Below are 17,856 nucleotides of genomic sequence, written 5' to 3' on the forward strand. Positions count from 1 at the left end.
AGTCATTTTACTAAGGATCGGGAAAAAAAACCCCGCACGGATTTTGATTTTAACCTCCATCCTAGCCTCCATCATCGTTTTATGTCCTCCATCTACGGTCCAAACGGAGTGAGGCCCCGTTTTCCCCTCGATCCACTGCCATCCCTAATTGCAACCAGCTCTAGCTCTGGATCAGGACAAACCGCCTGAAACCAAGAGCACCAAAACTAGTAAACCATTTTTGCTGCTCTGAAGTGTCTCACTCACCTTTCATTTTTTGATCATATAAACATGTAAAAGCGATAATAAACTTCAGCAAATTTAAAAGAAAAGGGCACTCCAGAATGGAGTGTGCATTACCATCAACTCTCTCATCTCAACTACTTCCTCTTTCTTGCTCAGGTACACTGATTTCCCACATCCCCATTTTCATTTTTTTCTCACTCTGGTTTCATTTAATGCTCATTACCATGTGTTTGTTTTGGTTATGGTAGGATTGAGAAGGTCCCCATTGGCCCTCCAACTAAAATGGGGAGCACCAAAGGTTTGCTTTTCTTCTTTATGTATCGTTCCATTTCTGGAAGATGTGTTGGCAGTGCATGTTATTGTCTCATTTTGTAGCATCTTCTTCTCTAACTAGTAAACCCATGTTGCATTATAGAATTTAATGAAGTATATGATGTTTATTTCTTGGAAAAGATTGAATTTTTTTATGGGTTCCTCTTTTTTTTTTTTTTTTAAGTTTTTGTGGTAAAACAATTTGGTTTACTACTTGAGTGAATGAGTTTTCAAGATTATGCTGTGAGCATTTTGGATGAATAAGATTTAGGAGTTGCCCAGTATAAATGCTGGTAATATTTTCTACTTTATATACTTTGCACATATTTTAAAGGAAGTTTATCCAATTGTGGATTTTTTTTTTCTGTTTTATTGGATGCCTAATTGCCGAGTGCTATGTGTTGACTACTTGTTTAATATTAGGTGTCAACGAACCATGACTGTCTAATGTAATGGAGAGTAATATAATCCATTCACACACATGCACATGTGCTGCACACAAGTATTTTAGGTAATAGAGATATATTCAGAATTTCAAGATTTACCAGTGATGTAGTATCAGTGACCCTCCTGATAATCTAGTGCTTGCATCACGGGAGGACTTGGCAAACAAAACTTAACTTTTTCTCAAAAAAAAGAAAGAAAGAAAGAAAGAAAGAAAGAAAGAAAGAAAGAAAGAAAGACAAACAAAACTTGGCTTGTGATGTTTGGTACATAGGTAATAATGCAAACAATGTGGCTGGCATTAAGGAGCTATGCAATGCCTTTCTATCCTGTCCTTGCGCTTCTTTTATTTTCTATTTTCTAATTGATTAATTTGGTTTCAATGTTTCAGAGGAATTGTTTAAGGAAGAGATATGCTTCCATTACTGCTCAATTTGAGTTGAAGCCACCTCCATATCCACTCGTATGCGTTTAAGCTCTGTTATTTTTTGTGTGGAAATTACTACTAGTTCTTTAGTGCCATTATGTGTTCCGTCTTGTCTGCTAGGGTGCCTTGGAGCCTCATATGAACCGTGAAACATTAGAATTTCATTGGGGAAAACATCATAGAGCATATGTGGATAACCTAAACAAGCAGATTTTAGAAACTGAACTGGACGGGATGTCATTAGAAGAAATTATTATTGCCACGTACAACAAGGGGGATCCTCTTCCTCCATTCAACAATGCTGCCCAGGTGCGTATCCTCAGTCCTCTGTTATCTTTTATACATTTGCTATGTTGAAATCTGACAAATTGGTATAACTGGGTCATTTTGCTTGATTATGCTGATAAAATTTAACAAATTTGTAGGAGGTTCATATTTCCTGGAATTTTAGTTGGGAGTTTGAGGAATGCATTGCATGAGCAGTTCAAGATAGTAATTATCATGATAAGAATATAAGATTAGTTACTAATTTGGAATAAAGATCCATCAACTCAATTAATGCTAGTAGAAAAGTTGTTACATATGAGGAAGGAATAAGTGGTACATCCTAAATAACTTGGGTGTGCACCCTTCTCCTTGTCCAAATAAGGAAAGAATTGCATAAGCATTCTAACAAATATTAGTCTGCGAGGGGTGTAACATGGTCACCTATTTATGCTTTAAGTGGCAACTCCTTGCTCTTATGCAGTCAAGCGTTTCACCAAGAATCTTGCTCTGCCTATTGCTGTTCATGTCTTTCAAGAAGCCATTGGGATGTCCCATGGCATGCATGAACAGGGTATAAGCAAACAGTGGGCTAGTAATGGCAGTTCATTCATGTATCCCTTTTGTTTTGATTGAAATGAAGTAGCAGATGTAATCAATCTTCAAGAAGTACTTGCAAATATAATGTATATCTGTAAGTTAGCTGCTGTTAGGAACTTGTGAGATCACCTAAAAATAGAGGCCGTGTCTAAAGTCCTGAATCTGGTGTGCATAAGGTGTTAGATTATACTACTTGATGATAGATTGTCAAGTTACCAAAGATCCATAAAGAGCATTAACAACCGATCGATAGCTTTGGCTGGGGTTGGTGACAAATTTGTTTAATGTATGCAGTAAATTGACAATGCCATGTAGATGGGGCAAGGCCTAATGTTGATAATGATATTTAGCAAATTATGGTTAATGATATCAGGTAATATTTCTTATAATTGAAGCTTTCTTAGTTAAAATGATTTTAGGATTGTATTTGTATACCTTAATGAACACTCTATATGGAATTCCTTCTTATTCCTGTGCCTTCTATGAGATCTTGATCAGGAACCCTATTCAACTATGTTCTTTAGCTATTTGGGCATAGGTACCAACATCCAAATATACTTCCGGGAAGAGCTCACCATTCATGGGATCTTATGAGTCTGCACCTCTTTGTGTTGGTTTTAGAGGTTATGCTGTAAAACATTTTCATTTTGATGATATTCTCAGAAGATGTTATCCATGGCTACTCACAATTAATAGTTAATCAATTGCAATACTCTAATAGGTGTCTAAAACTGATAAGTTGATGGATATTGGTAATGCACCAAATGTTCATCTAAATCCAGGTCATGGACAAGCTAAATCCTATGGTACCTGGACACTCCATTTTGCCCTCCGTACCCGTGTCGACAAGCGTGTTCCCGTGTCAACAAGCGTCGACACCTGGACATGCCATTTTACCCTCGGTACATAGAAGTTTGTATTTAATTTATAATTTATAATTATATTTTCAGTATATAATATATTTTAGATATAGCATATATATTTAAATTATGTTCAGTTTATTTTGAATTTATTTTTGTATGTATGTGATATATATATATTATATAGCCATGTTCCTGTACCCACATTTTTTGAAATTTCCATGTCATACCCTCCATACCCATACCTGCACCCGTACCAGGTGACATATGCTAAATCTAATAAGTTCACTCATGAAAGCAGCTTTGCTATTATCCAATCAGTTTCCGATGTTACCTCAAAGCTCTCACTCTCATATGTTCATGATTTATTTGTTGGGTTAGTACCTGTCGTTTGTCTCCATGATTTATGGTTGGATAAGTGCCTATTGCAACTCTAGGTTTAGTCTCACCACAAGTCTCCAATCAGGTCAAAAGGTATGTAAAACACTGAATGTTTGTTTGCTGCAAAGTCTTTTTGTCCTGTGTGCAGGCATGGAACCATGATTTCTTCTGGGATTCTATGAAGCCCGGAGGAGGAGGGTCGCCAACTGGGAGCCTTCTAGAATTGATTGAAAGAGATTTTGGCTCATACGATACATTCTTACGAGAATTTAAAGCAGCAGCAACCATGCAGTTTGGGTCTGGTTGGGCTTGGCTGACTTGTAAGCATCACCTATTGTTGGCATCTTATGTGTATAAATTTATGGTTGACAGAGTTGTTCCAGATTCACTGTGTAAAATCGCTGAACCAAGCTTGTTTTAACTTGTTCCAGACAAAGCAAACAGACTTAAGGTAGGGAATGCAGTGAATCCTCATCCTACGGAAGAAGATAACAATCTAGCGATTGCAAAAAGTCCCAACGCAGTGAACCCCCTCGTCTGGGATAACTCGGTATCATGATCCTATTCTCCATCTTTCCCTTGAAAGAGCTGTATTCCTGTTATTCTGGCTGGTGCAAAAGATGAACCTTCGGCCTCCTTTAGACACAGTAGCTGTTACACTATTGACCATGATCCTGTCATATCATTTCTCATCCACTAATACCTTTTTGTTTTTCCAAATCTTGGACTATGTTTTTCTTTGTATCGGTATAATTTTTCTTTCTTTTCTGATGCAAGTTTTAAACTTGTTGCAGCCACTTCTGACTATCGACGTGTGGGAGGTAAATAATTCACGTGCATTTTTATTTTGTCCCTTCTCTGTAGACTTTAATGCACATTCTGGTTGAGAACTTCCATGGCAATTACTAACAGTTCATGTTTTTGGTTCCTCCTATCGGTTCAGCATGCTTACTACCTCGACTATGAGGTTGGTTCAGTCAACTATGCACAGATCTCTTTCAATTTGTTGTCAGTGAACAAACATCAGCACTCACTTGGTGTTGGCATTTGCTAATGCAGAACCGACGTCCAGAATATGTGTCAATATTCATGGAGAAGCTTGTTTCATGGGAGGCAGTAACTGCTAGATTGGAGATTGCAAAAGCGAAAGCAGCAGAACGGGCAAGAGAGGAAGAGGAGAGAAGAAAAGAGGAGGTAGAAGACTTGAAGAGCAGTGAACCAGTGGAAATGTACATGGACAGTGAACCTGAAGGGCCAGACTCAGAATGAGGAAAAGGCCATCTAAGCTTCTTTTGGCGTGTGATTGTATCCTCCATGAATTCTCAATATTTTCCTTTTGGAGCATCAATGAACTTAAATTGGCAGAGTCTGGGTCCATTTTTTTTTTTCTTGTAGCATTTTTGTGATTTGTCATCTACAGTTCTTAAATAGAGTTTATGATGCAGTAGCCAATAAGCGGTAAGTGAATGAAAATCACATGAAATGTGTCGTGAAATGATGAGTGGCAGTCTTATGAGCATTTTCCCATTGGGGTTTTTATTTTCTGAGGACGGAGTTTCAATTTTTTCTCATTGAAGTAGTTTGATCTGAATCATGTCTTTCAGAGAACAAGTAACGATGAACACACACACACACATATATATATATATATATATATATATATATATATATATATATATATATATATATATATATATATATATATATATATATATATATATGAGAACTGAACATATTAGGCCCTCTTTTCTCGTTCTGCCCCATTAGGCCCCATAGTTTGAAGTATTTTGTGATAGATCTGAACCGTTTGATATGTTTATCATGCTAGATTTAGTGGGAATCGACTCTTGGATCATGTTTTTTCAACAAAAAATGTATTTTCATAAGCTGAAAAAAACTGATGCCTTCATAGCCATTGATTTTGGATCACTGGAAAAACCTGTATAGGAATCAGATTCTGCTTATCTAAAAGTCGGTTTCCACTAAACAAAACTTATAGATCACATCTGCGGTGTTAACAAAAAACTATGGCTTTTGAAGGAGCCTAATAGGGGCATCTCTCTCTCTCGATCATATATGGGTTGGATCATGCCATATTGAAATCCGTATCTCAAATGTTAAAGTAGATTCCCACGAGTTTGGATCCAAATCATTCCCGGTGATATACGGTTGAATCTAGTACTAGATCTCAAAAAAAAAAAAAACTCTTTACATAGTAAAAAACAATGGGCACAGATTTTGATTCAAATCTAAATTTGAAAATGAAAACAATCTGATTAAGTGAACCCAAATCCAGTCCGAATGAACAGACTGAGTTTACTTGAAGGATCCAAATCCAAAGATAATGTTATATTTATATTGGACATCCCACCACATCTGATCCGTTTTCCCAGAGAGAGAGAGAGAGAGAGAGAGAGAGAGAGGGTTATCTCTTTGATAAAGCCAAGATGGCTCTTCTTAACATGTGGCATGTAAGCCTATTTTAAAAAAATGGAAAACATGTGGCATTTAACTAGGACTGTCAATCAGTCAAGTTTGTATCAGGTACCCAACCGAACCCCAACCTAAATTTTCGGGTTGGTATAAGGGATGCTGACCTAAATATTATTTGGGTCAGCCTGAACCCCCAACCGAGTAATATGCTAGTCAGGTTTTGTTTTGTTTTTTGCCGGATGTTAGACACCTCCCGGCTTGACCTGAGCATTATATATATATATATATATATATATATATATATATATATATATATATAAAGTAAATTTTTCTTAAATCATATGCATTCTCATTTTGGGTTTTCATTTTCTTGATCCGACAAAACCCGAATCCAATAATTAGCGATTTGGAGGGGTTTGGGTATACCATGATGGATCGGATACTCGACCCGTTGATAGCCCCCATTTAACCCTATTAGTGGCATCAAACCGAGGAAAGAGGGTAGGTTTTTGTGTCTTGTTGGGTGGGGCTTTTGGTCTTATCATCCCAATCGCCGTCCGGCGTGTTATTTACCGGCCATGGCTGGCACTTCGCCGCTTTCCGGCTATCAAAGCATTGTAAATAGTCCGAAACGAAGCCTGGACGCGCCCAAGACGAGCCTCAGGGGTCTCAACAAGCCTAAGTGCTCCAAGTGTGGCAACGTCGCCCGTTCGAGGTGATCTCTCTCTCTCTCTCTCTCTCTCTCTCTCTCTCTCTATCTCAGCCTTACGCCCTCCTGGTCGATGGTTCCTTGCGTATTCCTGCTTATTTCCCGAACGAAATGGCGTTTTTTCTGTTCGATGCAGAGAAATTTGGGTGTTTCTCTATGTGGGGAATTGCCGTTTCTCTTGAAACCTCTGTTTCTTTTGTGTTTTCTTGCGTGGGTGGTTGTACGACCTCCTGGTCGATTGCTCCTGTCGTACTCCTGCTTATTTCGTGAAAAAGAGCTTTTCTGCTCAATTGTTGAGGAATTTCGGTGTTTTCTCTATGTGGGAGTTGTCGTTTCTCCTGGAAACATCTGATTTTTTGGTTTTTCTTGTGTGGATGATTGTCGGTTCTTCAATTTGTTGCCTGTGTAGGCGTGGAAATCGATTTCGTGTATTCAGCGTTCGGTTGTTTCTGTTCGTCGTGCAAATTGGTTTTGCTTTGACGATGAGAATAGGGTGTTTTTTGTCGATCGTGGAGGCATTTTGGGTGTTTGTCAGTGTGGGGAGTTGATTTTCCCTTGGTAGTTGTCGCTTTTGATTGTTCTTCTTGAGGCATCAGCGACGTGATTTCTTCTTTTAAAGTTAGTTGCCTCTTCTTTCTTGGGGGTCTGTTTGTGTTTGTCTGGAATTGTGTTTGCATCTTTCATGGTTGAGTCTTTTTTATCTGATAGGCAAAATATGAAAGATCCGGTTAATTGTTTTTAGATTGTGAGTGGTGTATCTACAATTTAATGGGAAGGGGAGAAGTTTCATGAAGTCTTTTTTGTTCAAAAGAGACTGCTCAGTGGTTGCTGCCGGTTAATGTTTGGCAGTAAATGTTTTCATTCGTGCATTTAACTTATGAAATCGAAAAGATTCTATGAGTTGACATCGATAAATGTTTTTTCATTTTGGTTCGCGCGTGTTCTCGGGCAAGTAATAGAAGAACATGGGTTGAAGTTGATCATTGGTTTGGGGATTTTGGCTTTTATTTATTTTGGTTCATATATGTCTCTGGCAAAGAATAGAAACAGCGTGTTCATATGGGGTAGTGCTGTAGAGTGTTTGCTTTACTTAAGGATTGATTGGCATGATTTCTGCCTGTTTTATCTTGTCATGAAAATGGCTTTTATAAAGGGGTACACTGTCTATGGAAGTGATGGCATAATGTGATGAATTAAGGGTGCTGTAGTTGCAAATGAGATCCATATATTTTTTTGCATGTAGATAAATCATCAAGTTTGCATTTTACATTGAGTTATTCAGATGTTCATGCAATGCATTTTTCAGGTGGGATTCTCGTTATTTGATGAATTGTACAAAGGTTCTGTACATTTTCCTGATATGGTTCCTCTTGATGCTCTATAGTAAATTAGTAATCAAGTGATCTTCCAGCCATCTGTGTTATGCTTCTTGAATTCTAACTTTGTGGGCCTAAATAATACTCCTTCCTCATTCCCCAACTCCACTTCCCTTCTTGGCAACCTTGCTTTTATCTTTTCAAATTGTGAAGAAAATATGCCATATGAAATAAGCTTTTGGGAAGTAAGGTGGCAACCATGTGAACATTAACATAAATTAAAACCTTTCAAACTGGATGATGCAGTGAAAACTGTTCACCTAGGAGCTCATCTAGTGCTTGGAAACAACAAACTCTGGTCTCTTTGACCATCAGTTCCCCCATGATTTATCTGAGTACAATAGTAATATGCTACAAAGGATAAAGATCTCCTAACATGTTTAAATTCAGGTAAAAGTTGTATGAAGAACTGAAAGAGAGACATCTAAATAAATGCTTCTGAAATAGCGGCATAGATTCAGATAGATATCAGTAAGAGCCAAAAGATTTGTAATGTAGACATGCCAAACAAACAAGCTCAGGAAGTTAGACACTATTGTATCTGTTTGCTTGGTTAACCAATCTGCTTCTTTAGATTTAATACATATGCAATGTTAGGTTGTCTATTTATATTTTGTTTGTAAGCCCATGCTCCTTGGGCTAGGAAAATTTAGTCAAATTAGTTCTTAGCGTGCATGTATATAAAGCGCTACGAAACCAAGATTTTGGTGTTAGCTTTATTCCAAGGGTGAGAACCTTTTTAGCATTAAATGTTCTAAGTCTGAAGTTGGTGCAATTTTACTGCTGGGGCCTCATGATTTTCCTCAACATGATGAAAGTTCAGTGTAGCTAGACAACTAGCTCAATATAACAACAATGACGATCACTTCCTTGGTATTTGTAAGTGAGACTGATTGATTGCCATTTTATTTTAACCTTAAGAAATTGTGATTGGGAAAAAAAGAGAGAAAAAAAGCAGATGCCAAGGACCTCAAAAACAAATTTAAGAAGTCCATGTAAGAAACCAACATCATCAAACTTTTTGGTTAATAACTAGTTAGGGAAAGTGCAGCATGAAGATGGAAAAGAGAGCCTGGCACTGCATCTTAAGAACATGGACTGTGGATGACTAAAAGCTGAAATTCTGTCGATGATCCTTCCACAAGCTTTGAGATATGACACTATTTCCACAAGCCTTGAAATATGACACTATATGCAACACATGGCATGTGCATATGTAACAAGCCATAAGGTTTGGAAAAACTTCAAAACAGCAGAGATGAAGTTGGTTTATTCCTCACTTCCTCTTCTTCTATTACATGCCAAGCCCATATTCACAAGGAAAGCAAAAACTGCTTGATGGCCTAGAAGAAATTGTCTCACTAGACTATAACCATCTGTGAACAGGTCACCTTTGGTTTGGAAAGAAACTGACAGTCTGGTACTGATAGCTTGATGCCCCTTTCTTTTTCTCACTTTTCAAAATAATAATTCTGTTTTGTTTGGTGATCATTGTCATTATTGGTTTAGTATAGAACGTTACAATGAAAAGTTATGATGTTCTTTTAGAGCATATGCTGTAACAACAACTATTTTCATATCTTATTTCCTGTCAGCCCAAAATAGTCTGTGAAGATCTTTAGGTACCTCATTAATGGACATCTCTAACCATCATATCCCGCATATTCTAGTCTCTAGACCTGTACAACTGTTTTTAAAACTTTTACATGCAGCTAAAACATCATTTTGCGCATCCTCAGTTAGGCAATTAACTGCTGTTCATATTTGTGCTTCATTATGTCATGAGAAGGTTTTTGTGTTGGAGCTGTTTGATGCAACGGTCATAATTGTGTAGGTGCCCTTACCAATGTTGTAAGAGTTGCTGTTCTAAGGCTCAAAATCCATGCACTATTCATGGTATGTACGTTATTAAAACTGAAACAACTTTGTTCTGATATTTCTTGATTAGTTATGCATTAAATCGTACAACTGTGATGTATATTCTAGAGTTTATTCTTCACGTATTGCACTTTCACTCATCTTTTTGTTAATCTGCAGTTCTTAGGCCTAATGCCAATTTTTCGGACAAACTTCCCACATCTAGCTCTCCTTTGTTTGATCAGAGCCTTACTGATGTGCCATCATTATCGTAAGATTCCTCACTCTCACTTTAGAGAAGCATATACAAGACTACATCCTAATTATATGACAAAATTATTCAAAATTTTTCCCCTTTTCCAGGTCCAGCAGGCTCACGTCACTCAGGCAGCTATCTAGTAATTATTCTCAATTCAATGGAGCACATGTTCCCTTGCGAGCAAGAAAACCATTGTCTAGAAAGGTGCATATCAAGATGTTGTTTCATGCTCATCTTTATGGACCAGACTGATGTGTGAGACTTCCTGACCTTGTTTCATTTTTTCCATTGCTTTCTGAGTTCAGGAAGCGGCAGCCATTAATGCCTGGAGGTTCACCAAGTTAAGGGAGCATAACAAACAGAACATTGAGGCAGAGAATGAAGCGTTTGATCGTTATATGCAGAATGTTTCATTATTGGAGGAATCTTTTGGTGTCAATTCTTCCTTGGAAGGATTTACTCCTGATGGTGAGCCCATGGTTGAGTCCAGTTCTCCAGACAGCACTGTTCAGAACAGAGTGATCTCAGGATTAAAAGCAAGGCTGAGATCCAAACCTGAAAGAGCAGACGGACATAGAGGAAGAGTTCAAGAGCTAGTTGATACTGGATTGGGGAACCTGAAGAAACGAGAAAGGGATAAGGGAGACCTTAATTGTGTCGATCCAGGTGCTACAGGTGGCTTGAAAGAGCTTGAAAGACTAAATGACGGATGCAGAGGCCAGAATGAAAGGCTTTCAGTGATAAACGAACTTCTTGAAAAAATGAGGAAGATTCAAAGCAAGGAGGAACTGAAGATTTGTACAGAGATGAAGTTGGAATTGTTTCCCCGGAAGGAGACCAACCCAGTGGTTGCTGCGTATGGCTGGCAGACTATGGTTTTTAGCCATGAAGTCAGTGAAGGTGTACTGAAAAAGGTAGATGAAGAATTTCAAGAAATTGCAGAGCTATAAAATGCATCCTGGGTTCCATTATTTATGGTTCTTGTGAGCATCTCCGCAGGCTCACTGTACCAATTGAAATGAATGCAGTGGAATTGTTTGCAAGCATCGGAACTAGGGAGTGAGAAGTTGGACTATCATTTGCAGGTAGAGGTGAGGAGATGCAGGTTCAGCCTGATTTTTGTATGATGATGTTCTTAACTGATGTTAACGTATCATTTACTTATTTTTTGTTGAATCTTTTGGCAAGATTTACTATTAAAGTTGCAATTTGATGCTGCCAATATCTCTGTCTCAAGTGTTCCTCAACATCATGGCAAAAATCTGAGACCTTTTCAAGGTATTTTTTTTGAGGGAGATGTAAACTAGATTTTCTTAAAACAAGATAAATAGAAAGCTTAGGGCGATGATGAATTGACCCCCAGCTGTACAAGAAGATCGGGATAGGCAGCGAAGATGGGTCACATCCAACCCAAATCAGTTGCCGGCCATTTCAGGGCAACTATGTGAAAAACATCAGACTGAATATGATCTCAGTAGGTAGGCCTATCTGCCCACATTTTCAAGGTATTTGGATGCCAGTTTCAGGGATGACAGTGGACAGGGGCGCGGGACAAGGTCTCCACCCTCACCTCGTCTCAAAATCCTGCCTTCCATCCCTGCATGTGTTTTGATTTTAACCTCCATCCCCATTTCATGTCTTTCATCCCTGGTCCAAATGGGGCGAGGCGGGGCAGGATCGGGCCCCATTTTTCCTCGGTCCACTGCCATCCCTAGGGGCGGGGCAAGCCAGGGATCGAGACGGGTATGAGGCGGGGTGGGAGAAAGCATAAGTCTATCCTCGCATGGGTTTTGATTTTAACCTTCATCCCTGCCTCCATCCTTGTTTCATGTCCTCATCTCCCATCCAAATATAGTGAGGCGGGGTAGGTCCCCATTTCCCTCGGGTCCACTGTCATCCCTAGCCAGTTTTAAGTGAAGAGAGTCAGTGTCACGGGCTTATTTCCTTCAATGGGCCAGCGCGGCACGACGGTCCTTCTCCACCGCCGCAAGCCTACTTGTCAGCTCGCTTGTCGATCACGGAAACTTGTAATCAGAGTGCAAGAGAGAATAGAGGGAGAGAAATTGCAATCACAAGAAGTAATCACAATGAGGGTGAACAAAAGAAAGCTCAACACATTTACTTCATTCACAATTTTGCCCGCAGGCTATTACAGTTCAAGTATACGGGGTATTGATTCACCTAAACCGGGCAACTTACATCAAACTCAACAAAAGCAAAACAGACTCTAACCGCAACTGTACAATGTAAGTCGCAAGGGAACATGCTTCCCCCTTCAAATCATGCGCCGTCCTCGGCGCCATCTGTTTCATGGTAAGCTCTGACTTCAGCCGGGTAGCGGCTGTTCATTCAGAATGCAGGCTCCCACGTTGGTTCCGCTGTTTCCTCCTACTGCACTAAGTATTTCTTCGCCTCCCTCAAGTAGTTGACCTTATGGCGAAGGATCTGACTGAGGTGCTTTTCGGCCCGTTGTGCTGCCGGGACCCTCTGCATGATGAGAGCGCGCTGTGGCACACTGCGTTCCGGGTCTTCATCATCCGGATGGAACTGCTTGAGGTTGCACACGTGAAACATCGGGTACACCTTGAAGTCTGGGGGCAACTCCAGCTTGTATGCCAGCTTGCCCACCTTCTTTGCGATGGTGAAGGGTCCTTCATACTTTCTGAGCAGTTCCCAGTGTCGCCCACGAAAGATGCCTGTACGACTAGGATATAGCTTCACCAATACTTTGTCCCCAACTTTGAACCCCGCGGGCCGACAATGCTTGTCCGCCCACTTCTTTATTCTCTTTGCCGCCTTGTGTAAGAATGCCTTCGCCAACTCATTTTGCTTGTGTCAGTCGCGAACAAACTGGTAGGCGAAGGATGACCTTCCCCTTTCTTGTGCGGCAAGAGTGTGCGGGGTCAATGGCTGCTGCTCCGTGGCTATCTCAAACGGGTTGTGGCCTGAAGACTCGATTTTCTGCAGATTGTAACAAAACTGTGTCACATCAAGGAGCTTCACCCAATTTTTCTGATTGAGACTAACAAAGTGCCTAAGGTACTGCTCAAGTATCCCATTGATACGCTATGTCTGCCCATCTGTCTGCGGATGAAAGCTTGTTGAAAACATCAAATCATAGTCAAATAGTCAAAATACTTCACGCCAGAACTTGCCCATGAAGCGAGCATCGCGATCACTCACAATGCTTTTTGGTATGCCCCAGTGCTTCACCACATATTTTACGAACAACTCTGCAGTCTTCTCTGCATGACACTCCTTGGAAGCTGGGATGAATATGACATACTTTGAGAAACGATCCACCACAACCAAAATAGAACTGAGGCCCTCTATCTTTGGCAGACTAACAATAAAGTCCATGGAGATGCTATCCCAAGGACGTTCTGAAATTGGTAGAGGCTCAAGGAGACCGGCAGCCTTCTGGTTTGTCCCCTTATCTTGCTGGCAGATGAGGCATGTTCGCACATACCCCTCAACGTCGTCTCTCATCTGCGGCCAATAGTAGCCGCGCTCAAAGAGTGCTAAGGTCCGCTCCTGACCAGGATGGCCGACCCATAGTGTATCATGGCACTCCTTAAGTAGTTCTCGACGAAGGCTTCCCTATCGCGGCACAAAGATACGCCCCCCTTTTGTTACGAGGAGGCCATCCTGTAGCCAAAATCGTCGAGTCTTCCATGCTCGCGTCAGAGAAACAAGGTGTTGTACGATTGGATCCTGCTGCGTACCTTCACGAATGCGGCTCAGCAATGCGTCCTCCAAGTGCACTTCAGAAGGCTTCGCACGCGCAACTGCCAGTTCAGCCCTACGGCTCAGGGCATCTGCCATAACATTGGTATTTTCAACCTTGTACTCCAAGGCAAAGTCAAACTCAACCAAAAACATCTGTCATTGAGCTTGTTTAGGCATTAACTTCTTCTGCGTCTGAAAATAGCACATGGACACATTGTCCGTCTTGACGATGAACTTAACACCCAAAAGGTAGTGCCGCCAGGTCTTGAGGTAATACACAATGACGATCATCTCACGTTCATGCACTATGTAACACCTCTCTACATCTTTTAGCTTGTGACTCTCATATGCGATCGGATGACCATCTTGCATAATAACTCCGCCAATGGCAAAGTCTGAGGCATCCGTGTGGACTTCAAAGTGTCTCGAATGATCAGGCAGTCGCAACACTGACTCCCTCACTAAGGCTTTCTTCAAGCCATCAAAGGCATCTTGGCACGATCCTGTCTAAAGCCACACCCGATTCTTCTTTAACAAATCTGTGAGGGGCGCAACAATGAGGGAATAGCCTCCAATGAAACACCGATAATAGTTTGCCAAACCGAGGAATGACCGCAATTCTGGCACTTTGCTTGGTGGAACCCATTCTTGGATGACCCTTATATTCTGCCCATCCATACGCAGCACACCACGCCCCACAACGTGGCCAAGAAAGTTGATCTCTTCCTGCCCGAAGAGACACTTCTCTCGTTTGACACATAAATCATTCTCCTTCAGCACCTGAAACATTGTTCGCAAGTGCCCGACATGTTCTTCCATGTTGTTGTTGTAGATCACAATATCATCCAGGTAGATTACCACAAACTTGTCTAAGTAAGGGTAAAAGATCTAGTTCATTAAAGTCGTGAACATGGCTGAAACATTTGTCAACCCAAATGACATTACTATAAATTCGTAAGTACCATAGCGGGTGACGCAAATTGTCTTCGTCTCATCACCTTCAGCAATCCTCACCTGCCAGTAACCCGATCGCAAATTTAGCTTGGAAAAGATACGGGCACTGCCTAGCTGATTGAACAAGTCCGCTATCAGTGACAATGGGTACTTGTTCTTCACTGTGACCTTGTTCAAAGCACGATAATCCACACATAACCGTTTGAAGCCATCATGTTTCATCTGAAAAATGACTGGGGCACCAAATGGGGCTTTTGCTGGACGAACAATGCCTGTGTCCAACATCTCGTCTAGCTGCTCGCGCAGCTCCTTCAGCTCAGCTGACCCCATACAGTATGAAACCATTGCGGGAGGCTTCGCTCTCGGGGTCAACTCAATCTTGTGGTCGACCTCACGTCTTGGTGGGAGACGCTTCGGCAATTCCGGAGGCATCACCCCCCGAAACTCCTTCAATAGTGGGGCTAGAGTCGGCGACACTGCTGCTTCTACCTTCCCTTCTTCTGCGCTCACTGCAACTAAGAATGTTTGTTCCCCATGCTTGACACTCTTCTTCAGCTGCATTGCCGATAACACCGAAGACTTGCCTTTCTATGTAAGACACTGGACTGTGTGGTACAGGTCTGACCCCATGATCGTCAACGTGTTAAACTTTGGCAGCATTATAACATTCTGACTTTGCAGAAACTCTATACCCAAAATCACCTTAAAATCGTCCAGGGGCACCACAGAGAAGTTGACTTTGCCGACCCAACTCCCCACTTGATTAGCTGCATCTCTTGCTTCACTAATGATGGGCTTGGCCTCAGAGTTTAGCGTCTTGATGGTCCTTTGCTTTGGCCCAGGCTTCAAGTCTAACCGTTCTGCCTCTTTCCGCGAGACAAAGTTGTGTATGGCCCCGGAGTCTATCATTGCTGAAGTAGACTTTCCATTCATAATGACTTCCAAGTACACAAGTTCCTTACTGACCTACATATTCTTAGCCGCGCAACTTCTAGCTGCGTTAATCAATCGCATGACCCCCATCCTTGGTTGCATCATTTCAGTGTCACTGCATTCTTCCTGTGTAACATTGGCTTATCCGTCGTCCTTTACGAGGCGCTTTGGGCACTGTATGACGATATGTCTATCACCATAGAACCAGCATGCCACAACCACACCCTTGTTGTTGTTGTTGTTATGCTTTGTGAAGTTATATTTTTTTTTCGGATTGATGGCGTGCCGACGCCTTACCTTTATCATTGCGTTACTTATTCTTCTTGCCTCCATGGTCAGGTTTCTTCCCAACTTTGGTTGATGGGGTGAAAGGCTTGCGCTGAGTGTCAACTAAGCGCTCGGCCGCTATATATGCATCTTCCAAAATATGAGGGTTGCTCCTTTTCACTTCAGACTATGCCCATGGCTGAAGTCCCACAATGAACCAGTTGAGCATATCGTCTTCTAGCATGTCAGATATCTCTAGCATAAGCTTCTAGAATGTTCTAACATAGTCTTGCAACGAACCAGAGTGTTTGAGCTCATGAACCATCCGGTACGCTTGCCTCTGTGCATTTCTTAGCATGAAATAGTTGCGCAACTCCATTTTGAAGTTGTCAAAGGTGTTTATCACACATTGACCCCTCTCCATGTCACTGCGCTTCCGCCTCCACCAAGCGATAGCATCTCCATCAAGTAAGGCCGCTGCAGCCTTAATCCTCAGATCTTCAAGGGTCACATTCTGGATATCCAAGTAGTCTTCTACTTGGAACAAAAAGTTCTCAATGACCTTGTTGTCACGAGAATCATTGAATTTCGCAGGTCTTGGCACATCAATCATTGATGGCCCCTCACCATTTCCGCCATTTAGGGTCACCGTCTGCTGCAATGTACGGTTCTTCAACTGACGCTCCCTTACTTCAGTCTGTAAGTCGGTCACTGTAGTCGTCAATGAAGTGACCTGCCCTATTAGTAAGTTTATCTGCTCTTACATGCTTGCCACCACATCATTCAGTCCACTGAATGATTCACATACGCGTGAAATCGCTTTCTCATGCGAAGTCACATCTTCCACCAGTTTGTTAACAGTTGCAGCCAACTCTTCTTGGCCCCGAGGTGAACCCATCTCCTCAGCTTCAACAACTGCCTTGCCTTTAGTGTTGCGCAAGTTTTGATAAGGTGTCACGATGTCTTGCTCACAAATCGCAGCATGTCGGCGTGTCTGTTGACACCGACTCCGGAGTCCCTTTCCCAGCACAAGAACGGGCTCTGGTACCACTTGTCACAAGCCTATTTCCTTCAATGGGCCAGCGCGGCGCGACGGTCCTTCCCCACCACCGCAAGCCTAATTGTCAGCTCGCTTCCCGATCACGGAAACTTGTAATCAGAGTGGAAGAGAGCAAGAGAGAATAGAGGGAGAGAAATTGCAATCACAAGAAGCAATCACAATGAGGGTGAACAAAAGAAAGCTCAACGCATTTACTTCATTCACAATTTTGCCCGCAGGCTATTACAGTTCAAGTATACGGGCTGCCCTTCGGGGTATTGATTCACCTGAACCGGGCAACTTACATTAGACTCAACAAAAGCAAAACAGACTCTAAGCGCAACTGTACAATGTAAGTCGCAAGGGAACATTCAAGATGATTCAATTTATTCTAATTCTATCCCGTTAAATTGCACAAGTTGCCCGCGAGGGCTATCCCTTAGCTTGCTATCTAACCCCCCTCACCACCCAAAGAAAAAGTTGCAATATATCCTGATAATACCATGGTATATTTGAATCATTGACAAAGTTATCACCATCAGTTTTTCACCAAAATTTCTCGCCCACAGTTTTTCCAGCTCTAAAAAATGAGATAAATCCTAGAACTTTGGGCAAAATATAGGCAACTGAATTCAAATTTAAATTTTCTTCTGATTTTTTCTCGCATATTTACTAATTTACTGTAATCAGAACTAACTGATGTACCACCTTAGTAAATAGTTTAACATAACACGACACGAGATGCCCTTTTTCAACGATCGTTTTTAACTTTTGCCACCACAAACTA

At 41.3% G+C, this 17,856-nt stretch overlaps 2 protein-coding genes across 2 annotated transcripts; both read left to right on the forward strand.

Annotated features, from left to right (window-relative positions):
* The first annotated feature begins 477 nt into the window (after positions 1-477).
* Positions 478-4,871, forward strand: LOC149813516 (superoxide dismutase [Fe], chloroplastic-like). Its single transcript, XM_089991241.1, has 8 exons — positions 478-523; positions 1,373-1,444; positions 1,529-1,717; positions 3,662-3,833; positions 3,945-4,063; positions 4,308-4,334; positions 4,457-4,480; positions 4,573-4,871. Exons 3-8 carry the CDS (start codon positions 1,547-1,549, stop codon positions 4,780-4,782), a joined length of 723 nt encoding a protein of 240 aa, XP_089847367.1. The 5' UTR covers positions 478-523; positions 1,373-1,444; positions 1,529-1,546; the 3' UTR covers positions 4,783-4,871.
* Positions 4,872-6,442: 1,571 nt separating this feature from the next.
* On the forward strand, positions 6,443-11,317 carry LOC149813517 (uncharacterized). Its single transcript, XM_089991565.1, has 5 exons — positions 6,443-6,661; positions 9,866-9,927; positions 10,069-10,159; positions 10,252-10,351; positions 10,453-11,317. Exons 1-5 carry the CDS (start codon positions 6,525-6,527, stop codon positions 11,095-11,097), a joined length of 1,035 nt encoding a protein of 344 aa, XP_089847691.1. The 5' UTR covers positions 6,443-6,524; the 3' UTR covers positions 11,098-11,317.
* The last annotated feature ends 6,539 nt before the right edge of the window (positions 11,318-17,856 follow it).

Source organism: Nuphar pumila, chromosome 16, assembly GCF_984573655.1.
Source record: "Nuphar pumila chromosome 16, dmNupPumi1.hap1.1, whole genome shotgun sequence".
In the NCBI taxonomy this organism is placed as follows: Eukaryota; Viridiplantae; Streptophyta; class Magnoliopsida; order Nymphaeales; family Nymphaeaceae; genus Nuphar; species Nuphar pumila.

Coding starts and splice junctions, on each gene's coding strand:
- LOC149813517 (XM_089991565.1), top strand. CDS start 6,525: ATGGCTGGCACTTCGCCGCTTTCCGGCTATCAAAGCATTGTAAATAGT. Junction 9,928..10,068: donor AAATCCATGCACTATTCATG/GTATGTACGTTA, acceptor GTTAATCTGCAG/TTCTTAGGCCTAATGCCAAT. Junction 10,352..10,452: donor GAAAACCATTGTCTAGAAAG/GTGCATATCAAG, acceptor TTCTGAGTTCAG/GAAGCGGCAGCCATTAATGC.
- LOC149813516 (XM_089991241.1), top strand. CDS start 1,547: ATGAACCGTGAAACATTAGAATTTCATTGGGGAAAACATCATAGAGCA. Junction 3,834..3,944: donor TGGTTGGGCTTGGCTGACTT/GTAAGCATCACC, acceptor AACTTGTTCCAG/ACAAAGCAAACAGACTTAAG. Junction 4,064..4,307: donor CCCTCGTCTGGGATAACTCG/GTATCATGATCC, acceptor AACTTGTTGCAG/CCACTTCTGACTATCGACGT.